At 42.3% G+C, this 10,513-nt stretch overlaps 2 protein-coding genes across 8 annotated transcripts in view; one reads left to right on the forward strand and one right to left on the reverse strand.

The window, feature by feature from the left end:
* The window catches only part of SPATA6L (spermatogenesis associated 6 like), a 106,883-nt gene that overhangs the window by 13,098 nt on the left and 83,272 nt on the right, over positions 1–10,513 (forward strand). For all 7 annotated transcript variants that reach the window (XR_001881386.1, XR_001881383.1, XR_001881381.1 and 4 more), the window contains exons 5-6: positions 107–211; positions 4,343–4,480. Coding sequence is in view for 1 of the 7 variants with exons in the window: in XM_017851482.1 (XP_017706971.1) it covers positions 4,451–4,480 (30 nt within the window). In the remaining 6 variants the exon portion in view is untranslated. The remainder of the gene's footprint in view (positions 1–106; positions 212–4,342; positions 4,481–10,513) is intronic.
* On the reverse strand, positions 1,124–4,087 carry PLPP6 (phospholipid phosphatase 6). The gene has a single exon (XM_017851484.1). The coding sequence runs from the start codon at positions 3,997–3,999 to the stop codon at positions 3,109–3,111; it is 891 nt and encodes a 296-aa protein (XP_017706973.1). The 5' UTR covers positions 4,000–4,087; the 3' UTR covers positions 1,124–3,108.

Here is a 10,513-nt window from a genome sequence, read left to right on the forward strand (position 1 = left end):
GAAGCTTCTGGGAACATCTGCCCTAGGGATTGAGCTAAACTAAGAAAAATTGGTCCAAGGCTCGGCACAAAAGGATCTTTTCATTCCAGTCCTTTCGCCCACGCAGGGAACGATGCCTCTGGAGGTGGTGGTGGAGCTGCAGATCCGGGCGGTTAAGAGATCGATGAACTCCCTCTCCTTAACCTCAAGTCGGACTCTTAAATAGTCTCAGGTGGTTTTCAACAACCCTCCCCCACATCCCCCACTTACCACAAACACATCATTATCTTCTGGGACAGATCGTACTTTTGTCCTTAAGATTCTCCATATTGGTTTTCCCTGACTTCTTAACATTTAATTCAGCTCCACCTGTTTCCACCTTTTTTTTTTTTTCTGTTCTAAAGTTAACATGTTTCTTATCTTTATCATGAATTTTTTTATTATTTTCAAACAACCCTGCATTAAGTCCAGGTAGAATTTTATTTTCTTCTCCTGGATAAAGATTTGTGAACGGATTTTAAACTTCTTTAAATAACCAGGGAATAATTTTAAAAAGCTCCATCACTTCCTGATTATTTGCCAACTCTATGAAGCAATCAGTTATTTTCCTATGCTATTCTCCCCTTAGTGATGGCTCTGGCTTGCTAATTCCAAAAGGGAAATCAATCGATCAACAAATATTTTGTAATTACCAAACCTTTCCTAAGTGAGGTGCTGTTGCAGAGTGACTCCATGGTTTCTACTTGGGCGTCTATCATTCTCTCTTATTTCAGTTTCCATTTTCCAATCCTTCCATGTAGTTAGTAACAGAATGTCATGCCACCTTTCCTCTAGGGGCTTTTCTCCTGGCTATGATTACAAGCATAATGCTAACAGGAAATTGTCACGGAATCTGGTTGACCTCCATACAATTGGCAAATGCTGTGGTTTCATCATACATGTGGGTGTGAAAGGTGATCAAAATTTCCTGGATTTGTCCCACTTTGCTGACAGCAAATAGGGCTAGACCATATTAAGTCGTGCTATACCAGTTTTAAGCTCTAAAAATTGTGCAGGAAGATGAAGGAACTCTTGAGAAGCTAAGTGATAAATCAGTCTCCCTCCTCATCAAGGCAAAAATTAAGCAAGTTTTCATCTCACTTCATTCACCATTATTGGCTAATTTTATTTTGATTTTTAAAAGGCATTCCTCAGTGTACAATTCACAAAGAAATCAGTTTTCTACTCTACAGTACTTAGGATGCTTCAAAAACATCAGGTGAAATTGATCTATGCTTTAAAAGTCAGAAAACTCAGGCCCTAGCAACTAAAACAGGGAATTCCAAAATTGTAATTATGAACTAGATGGTAAGCCTAATTTCATGCCCCCCATATTCAGATTTGTGGACACTGCAAGAGGAAATATCATTTGCTTCCAAATATCTGGCCTGAATATTGCTGCAGTTAAAACAAAGGATCTCACTAAGGTTAAACAACAAACCCAACCCACTTAGAGCTTCACAGTTTAGCTGCTTTAGCAAGTGAAGAGGTAGTCGGTGTTCAGGATGTTGTGGGAATGCAAATGATTTGATTTTGAGGCATGGCTGTTTCTTTTTCAGTGTGTCCCTCACTCTGAACAAGCTCATGCTTTCACTCAATCAAAACCTACTTATCACAGCCATTCTCCAGGTTCCTATCCGAACCTCAGTATGGTAGATCAAAGTCCATAATAATTTCTATTTATAAATGCCAAAACAGTCATTAAGATTATCTGAGGACATCACTTCCATAGGTAATTTAAAGGATTTCTTTTCAGGTAGAGCAGCATTTAAAGCACATGCCTTCTCCAGTCTTTCTGGGTCAAAGAATAATGAGCAGAGTCTACCCTGCGTTTGGTGGTCTTTGGTCTTATGATTTGGGGAGGCACCATGGATGAACAGCTTTAAATGTAAAGATCAATGTAAACAGAAATTTTGGAATTATACCTTGTGCCTGGTACAGCAGCAGACTCCCCTGATGAATTTCAAGTTAAATACTGTTACCTAAAATGTGCTGTACCTCAGAAAACGGAATTCCATGTGAAAAACTGTAGCATACAGGTATATACGAGAAAGCTTACGTTCTTACATTGAGAAGACGTTCTTTTCCCATTTTATTACCCTGATAGAGGAGCATTATTCTTTATTCAGTGGAGATGACTGGCAGCAGGGCCCCTCCTGTCATACTGGTCACTGGCATAATATGTGGTCAGCCTATTCCCAAACTTTCAGTTCTTCTGACTCTCCCCAGCAACTTAGTTTCTCTGCCCTCTCTCATGCCATGTTAGGTTGTAAACAGAAATAAGCATGGGGTTATGTCCCATTCTTCCTTTTCTATGAGCATCTTAGATATGCCTACCTTTTAAGTGTTTCCTCTTTAAGCAAGTTTTTGGCTTCTTCTCTGAATGCTAAAAGACAGGGAGTAGTGGGAAATACATAAAGCTCTTTTGAGGGGTGGAGGGAGAGGAGAGAAAGACAAGTATTATAATCTCTTTTCCCATTACACGATCCACAAATATGGATAGAGATAATAAAGAGAAAATAAAGTAAAAAAGCTTACCAAGAAAATCAGGATTAAGAAGAAATCTCCCAACTATGGCAACAGATCTTCAGGGAATAAACTAGAAAAACCTATGTCTTGAACTTTAAAAATACTGTTTAAAATCTACCTCAGGAAAAGGACTAGGATTAGTACATGGCCTGTCTGCATGTATATTTACAGAATGAACATCATGTTTCTTTCTCAAAGTTCAGTTTACAAGTGGTATGTTGATTTAGGGATTACCGCAAAACACAAATCTTACTGATACCAACTTTTAACAGCAACAGTATAACCACCTCAGCTTGGTTTCTTTGCAGTTGTCCTGGAGACACAAACAGTTGTTGAATAAATATGCAATAGAGGGTTTTTTGCTTTCCCTAATATGGCTGTGTTCAGTAATGGCCAGCATGTGCTCCAGCCTAGCAGCACATCAAGATGGTGGGACACCTGAAATCCCAAAGGAAGCCTGAAATGCCTAAGAGGGACAAGCGGGATGGCTGCTGGTTTAGGTTGGCATCATCGAATGTGGCAACCTTCAGACCTCCTGGTGCCATCATCAATGAGATAGTGTCATCGTTGACTCCACAGTAAAAAGAGGACCGGAGCATTATGGGGTGAGAGCCAGCAATAGTCCACGATACTGTACTGCATGTAGCCCAGAAAAAAGCCAAAAACCACGTCGGTGACATTGTGCCGCCCCAGCATGACCCTGGAGAGGCCCAAGACGAAGGCCCACAGAACCACCAGCACCCTCAGTGGAATGGCCAGTACCAGGTGGTTCAGGATGAACCTCGACATCAGGGCGGCCCTTGTGGCATGGCCCGACGGGAAGGAGTACTTGTCCACCGAGAGAGTGACAAACATGTCCATCTGGTTGTGGGCCGGGCGGCGCCTGCGGACCAGCCCTTTGATCAAGGCCACCAGCAGCAGGTCCAACAGCAGGGCGAAGAGCAGGTTCATCAGCACCTCGCGCCCGGCCCAGCTGTCGCTCCTGCACAGGCAGTAGAGGGTGCCCAGCAGCCAGGGGATGCCATGTCCCGAGATCTCCAGCAGCTTCATAAGGGGTCGCACGCTGCCCCACGACGAGCTCTCTCCCGCGCACACTCCCAGCTTTTTGGACAGCCACAGGTCGATGGCCAGCAGGGAGCGCAGGGCTATGCCCAGGAAGGACGGGTTCAAGTCCATGCGGTCCTCCTCGGGCAGCGGAGGCGGGGGCGCCTGGGAGGGGCCCGCCGCGGCCAGGGGGAAGGAGCCGCGGCGGTGTACTGGGCTCTCCGACGCACGGAGCCGGGCGCAGGTGGGGTCCACGCCGGTAGCGCGGCTGCTGAGCAGGGACTGGAACTCAAACCTGCTGCCGCCGCCACCGCCGCCATGGGCTGGGCTGCCGGGGCTGCTGCTGCTGCTGCTCGAAGCGGAGACGCCCAGCGGCCGTCCCTCGACGCTCCTCCGGGGACTTGGCATTGCGGATGGCGGCCCGGACCCCGGGACCAGGCCAGACTAAACGGAGGCTTCCCGGCCCTGCAGCCTCTTCCGCTTCCGCACTACCATCCTGGAGGGGCGGGGAGAGGAGCCGGCGAGAGCGCGATTGTGACACCTGGTGGAGACCTGTGAGGGAACTGGAATTTCCAATGTGAGGAGAGCAGAGGGGAGGGAGGACGTTGGCGCTGGGAGGTACAGGTGAGGGAATGAGGTGATGGGGAAAATGTCAGTGTCTGTCGGAGCTTAAAAGAAATAGATCCCCGTGTAACAAAACAAAGGAAAGCCTATTTTCTCTCTCTTGTTTGTTGTTTTCTTTCTTTTTAAGATTTCTTGCCCAGGGGTGTTCCTGCCTGGCAAGCAAGATGTGTACCTCGGGGTCTACCTCCTGAATCAGTACCTGGAGACAAACAGCTTTCCCTCTGCGTTCCCCATTATGATTCAGCAGAGCATGAGATTTGAAAAGGTGATCTTGACTTTCTTATTGGCTTTTGTTGTCTGAAGGTAACCTAAGAGTTCTTATAAAGAACACAGTTCTTACAGCATTATTTTGTAAATTTCCTTCAAAAAAATTATCCAAAAGCACTTCAGCACAGTGCAAAACCGCAGTCAGCCTTGAAGCAAAACCACAGTTGGAAGACTTGCTTTTGTAATGCAGGTCTGAGCCAAGTTCTGTCAATCTAGTGCTAAATACCCCCGTTGATGTTTCCTATTCTTGGCACTCCCATGGCATTTTTTAACTAGAGCAAGGAGAGCATTTCTGAATGTTTTTGGAGGTGTTAGAGGTAGTTGCATTACATTTATGAAAGGGATTATTAATAAGCTGTGGACCTTAGAAAAAACTGTGTTAGACCAAGAAAAATAATGAAAAAAAAATGAAATTAGTTAAATCCTGTAATTAAAATCCTGTAACAAAATAAAAAGGCTGTTCAGATTTACTCTTTCCTCAGCTCATACCTGGTTTATTAAGCTACAGTGATAAAAGCTAGATTCCATTCTGGTGAATAACATGGTGATATAAATAATCAAAACATTTCCAGCTCTCTTCCCACTAAATTATTTCATAGAATATTGATGTTATTATTATGTCATCACTGACAATCTCTTAACATTTTTGTTTTGGAATTTGGAGATGGAATCAGTTTTAACTTTAATAAGTCTAATGATGTTGCCCCAAACAATGTCACTAAGGGAGATCTGGGGAGAAGGAAGGCTACAGAGTAGAGCATGTCATTTTTAAAGGTCTGGAAATTGATGCCCAGAAAGTGACCTATCTGTTTCAACCTGAGGTTGAGAGAGGAGATGAAGATCAATTTTCTGAAGGGCTAAGATTGTATGTAATATTTTTATAAATCACAACCTATTAATTTAAATGAAGAATGTACCAAAACTGGCTGGATAAAAGAGGAGAGAAATAAATGGCTATAACCTTGGTACGTATAATCAGAATCTAAAGGAACTTAGTTCTCCCATTTAGATGTTAGAAGTGGTAAAAGAGCCGGGCACGGTGGCTCATGCCTGTAATCCCAGCACTTTGGGAGGCCGAGGCGGGGGGATCACGAGGTCAGGAGATGGAGACCATCCTGGCTAATACAGTGAAGCCCCGTCTCTACTGAAAAATACAAAAAATTAGCCGGGCATGGTGGTGGGAGTCTGTAGTCCCAGCTACTTGGGAGGCTGAGGCAGGAGAATGTCAGGAACCCGGGAGGCGGAGCTTGCGGTGAGCCGAGATCGCGCCACTGCACTCCAGCCAGGGGGACAGAGCGAGACTCCTTCTCAAAAAAAAAAAAAAAGTCTTAAATTTCCAAGAAGACATTACCATTTGAAACTTGTATGTACTGTACATATGTACATACATACATATATGTGTGTTTTGTATGTCTCTGCACTACCCACCCCCCACCCCCAACACACACACATTTATCTCAGAGCTTGGACCCTGACTCAGAAATGTCTCCCTCTATATGGATAAGTAAAGACAGAGAATATTGGCCCCTTCAGACAGGCAGGTTGCCAGGCCCCGCTTGGGTAGTAAATGTTATTTCAATCCTACCCTTAAGGTAAGAAGTAATTCTTCTATTTTTGTGTTAGTCTGGGTTCTTTAAGAAGGAGACACAAAGAGAGGATTAAATGTGCTAGAATTTTATTAGAAGAAATGCCTGTGCAGAAATGGGTAGAATCAGGGAAGGTCAAGATAATAGACCCCTATGCAAGTCTGACTTGGAATGAAATAGAGAAGAGAAGGTGGGGTGGAAATGTACAAGACTACTATGCTATCTAAGGGAGTTTCAGCAAAGCTGACAGTCCTTGCGCCAAAGTCAGGTGACACAGTGTCCTATGTCTCCCAGGAATTGTTTGCCACAGCATCCCTGCTGCACTCGGCATCCTTGCAGAGCCAAGTGTCAACTTAAACAAAAAGAAAATTAGTAATACCAACCTTTATTTTAAATTTTAATATTTTTTCATTATAGATTTTTGCATTAATTTTGATTAAATACCATCTATAATAATTATTGAGTTTTTTGGCACCTCTTTAATTTTATAGCCCTGGTCCAGTCCAAAGTTGGCACAGAGCAGCCCTGAGGAGTTTTGGTCTCAGTGAAAACACTGTGTTGCATTTCAAGGCTCAGTGACTGAGTCTCTGGGTCAATAACTCTCCCTATAGCTGGAGGCCTGTAAGATGCATTCCTGTGGCCACCATGTCTTCTCTTTTGGAGGAAAAATTAAGAGGACTGGAAAATCACCCACCTGGAAGAACATTAGTGGCAGTAACCATCACTTCCTTAAAAATCAAGAAGGGTTAGTGACACTTCCCTTTGGATGAGCCAGGGCAGAAACGCAGGAAAAGACAGTGAAGAGGGGCGGGGAGGTGGTATTTTGAAATACCTTTAAGAGGATTCCAAAGGGGGATAAAATAAATTAGATACACATGATACTTAGTATAGATTTTAAACGGGTAAAGATTCTGGGATGAAACGTCACACAGAGGCAGCATTATGAGCAAAGGCATTGAAGTTCAGGAACATCTACCCATGTGGAAAATAGTGACTAGTTAAAAGCAGAAGCAAAAAGAAAAGTAAGTGGAGGAAACTGGTGCTAAAAAGGAAGCATAGGCCAGATTGTGAAGGATCTAGAATGCCCAGGTTGAGAATTTTGAACTTTGTCTTGCAGAGAATGGGAATGAGGAGAGCTTGGTAGATTTCTGCCAGATTCGTTCTTAGTGGTATCCCTTCAGTGTTGACAGTCTGGCTTGTCACAGCCAAGACAGGAGTCCTGGGGTGCTGTCTTAGTTCATTCGTGTTGCTCTAAGGGAATACTTGAGGCTGGGTTAAAAAAAAATTTTAAAGAAGTTCGTTTGGCTCATGATTCTGATGTCTGGAAAAGTTCAAGATTGGGCATCTGCATCTGGCAAGGGTCATAGGCTACTTCCACTCATGGCAGAAGGTGAAGGGGAGCTGGCATGTACAGGGATCACATGGCAGGAGAGAAAGGGGAGGTATCTGGCTCTTTTTAACAACTAGTTATCTTGGGAACTAATAGAGTGAGAACTCACCTACCCCCAGTCTCAAGGAGGAGATGAATCTATTAATGAGGAACCTGGCCCCATGACCCAAATTCTCCCAATAGGCTCCGCCTCCCACAATGGAGATCCAATTTCAACACAAGATTTGGAGGGGTCAGATCAATCAAACTCTAGCAGTAACTGTAGTGAAGTCAAGTCAACTCTTCCCTCTATATACCTAAAGAATGAGATACAAACTTGCTGCCATATTCCATCCCATCTTGAAGTTTAGAACCCTGCTTCTTAGTCAACCTGATGTGCTCAGACTATGGAGGNAAAAAAAGAAGTGGTAAAAGTTGGTGGTAAAATGCAGTCTTCCCCATCCCAATAATTTTCTTATTATATCAATTTTGAATTTGCTCTGTGGAAGCCTCTTTTTTTTTTTGGAGACAGAATGTTGCTCTGCCATCCAGGCTGGAGTGCAGTGGCAAGACCTTGGGGCACTGCACCCTCCACCTCCCAGGTTCAGGCGTCTGCCACCACACCAGGCTATTTTTTGTATTTTTAGTAGAGACAGAGTTTCACCATGTTGGTCAGGCTTGTCTCAAACTCCTGGCCTCAAGTGATTTGCCCACCTTAGCCTCCCAAAGTGCTGGGATTACCGCATGAGCCACTGCGTCTGGCCTGTAAAAGTCTTTAAAAATATTTTTATAAGAAGCCCAAAGATACAAAATCATAGAAGCACACAACTAGATAACTCCAACCTCCTTGATTTGTCAAAGAGAAGAATGAGCCTGAGTCACATTTCAGATGCCACTTCTGCTCTGTTGAAAAGCTGTACATTTGAGATTACTAGTCAAACAAATCATGGAACCATTTTTTCATTTTATAAAATTCACTCAATTAATTGTCCTCTTACATGAGTTGTTTGGGTTCATATTCCTTTCTTCCTGTTGGTTTTAGCGTCCTTGTATCTGTTCCCTTCTCTAGCTGCAACTACTTTCAGCAGGCGGTGAAAATATTTTCTCTTCCTTGGATCTTCTGTTTAATTCAAAATGGAATTTTCTGAGGCATTTGGGTAAACAAATTACTCATAAGAATATATGAGCCATTGTTCAAGCAGTTCATGTTGATCATTTACTCCCCAAGATCATACTTGAGAAAATCCTTAGGTATGGATGGTAGTTTCCTAGAGCTGCTATACAGAAGTACCACAAATGGAGTGGCTTAAACAACAGAAACATGGTCTTGCTGTTCTGGAGGCTACAATTCTTGAAATCAGAGTATCAGCAGGGACATATTTCTTTTAAAGGCACTAGGGAAAGACCTATTCCAGGCCTCTCTCCTAGTTTCTGGTATAGTTCCTTGGCTTGTGGCAGTGTAATTCCAATATTTACATGGCATTCACTCTGTGTGTGTACTGTTAAAAAAAACGAGTGGGAAAGTCATTAGGCTGGGGCAGCTCCGGTGCTTTAAATTGCTGCATAAGCAAACTGAAGCCCAATGTAAACAGTAAAACTATAGACTTTTACCAAATGGATGCCACCAGTGAACTTCTAACTAGAGATTTTACTGATAAGAAATTGCCAACTAACCTTTAACTAGAGACTTTAACTATCAGAAACTGCCAATGATCTCTAACTAGGGTCTTTCCACTCCAACCAATTAAATGTATTTTCTTTGTCTTATTTTCACGTCAGCCTGTAAAAGCTTGCTGTCCATAATGCAGCAGCAGAGGTCTCTGAACCTCTTTTAGTTCTGAGTGCTGCCCAGTTTATGAATCGTTCCTTGCTCAAATAAATTTAATTTTGCCTAAAGTTTTTTTTTTTCTTTTCTTTTCTTTTTTTTTTTAAACAGTTTCTGTGCTGAAATTTCCGCCCCTCCTCAGGACACCAGTCTTTTCAGAGGCCTACCCTATCCCAGTATGACCTTATTCTAACTTACGTAATTTTATTTGCAGTGACCCTATGTGCAAACTGAGGTCATATTCTGAGATACTGGGTTTAAGACTTCATCCCATGAATTTTTGGGGGGACACAATTCAGCTCATAACAATGGGTAAAATGAAAGGATTATTAAAATAATTTAGGCAAAAAAACCCACTTACCCACATTTGCTTGATAAATCCAGTCAGTAGGACAAAAATTGATTATATGAGACACTTTCATTTTTGTTTAAGTTTAAATACCATTTAAATCAGAACTTTGAAGCCTGAAATCAAGCCCTGCTGAAAACGTTTTGTTTTCTTAGGGCCTAGAGCTTAGGGGAAAGGCATGGTGTACCTTTATTTCAATCCTATCCCAGGCCCTTTTATTTCAAGAACAAAATATAAAGATTTGGCAATGGCTAGACAGATATTACAATGTTTTTCTTGTGCTTCAAGATACACTTAAAACTTTTGAGACTCTTCTCCCTTTCTTTTCTTGTTCTATGTGAGTGTAGCTGCTAGTACTTAGTTTTTGTTTTGTGTTACGCATAGGTAAAATTTCTTTTTATGTTCCTTTTCAGCACAACCAATTGCTTGGGAAGAGAAACCATTCATTCAGTTAACATGTAATGAGTCTGTTGTATACAGAATGTTTTTCTAGGTAGTCAAACAAGACTCTTTGAGGTTGATTCAAAATGGGCTTTTAGCAACAAACAGTAGAGCTAGGTCAAGTTGATGACATTTTTAGCATGTGATAGATTTATCTAATTGAGATTTTTTTGCACTTCTTATTGTTGTGTTAACTATCCTTCATTTATTCTATAATCACTTGTTGAACTTTTAATCAGACACTTATTAAAGATACATCTGCTGAGTTCTAAAATGTTATGTGACTGGCTTTCACATATGTTAATTACTTGGAAGAATTTAATTTACCCTTCCTTTTCTTTCCTTCCCTCCCTCCCCCCCTCCCTCCCTTCTTTCTTTCTCTTTCTTTCTTTCTTTCTTTCTTTCTTTCTTTCTTTCTTTCTTTCTTTCTTTCTTTCTTTCTTCCTTCCTTCCTTCCTTCC

Source organism: Rhinopithecus bieti, unplaced genomic scaffold (genome assembly GCF_001698545.2).
Source record: "Rhinopithecus bieti isolate Rb0 unplaced genomic scaffold, ASM169854v2 scaffold_32740, whole genome shotgun sequence".
Classification (NCBI taxonomy): domain Eukaryota; kingdom Metazoa; phylum Chordata; class Mammalia; order Primates; family Cercopithecidae; genus Rhinopithecus; species Rhinopithecus bieti.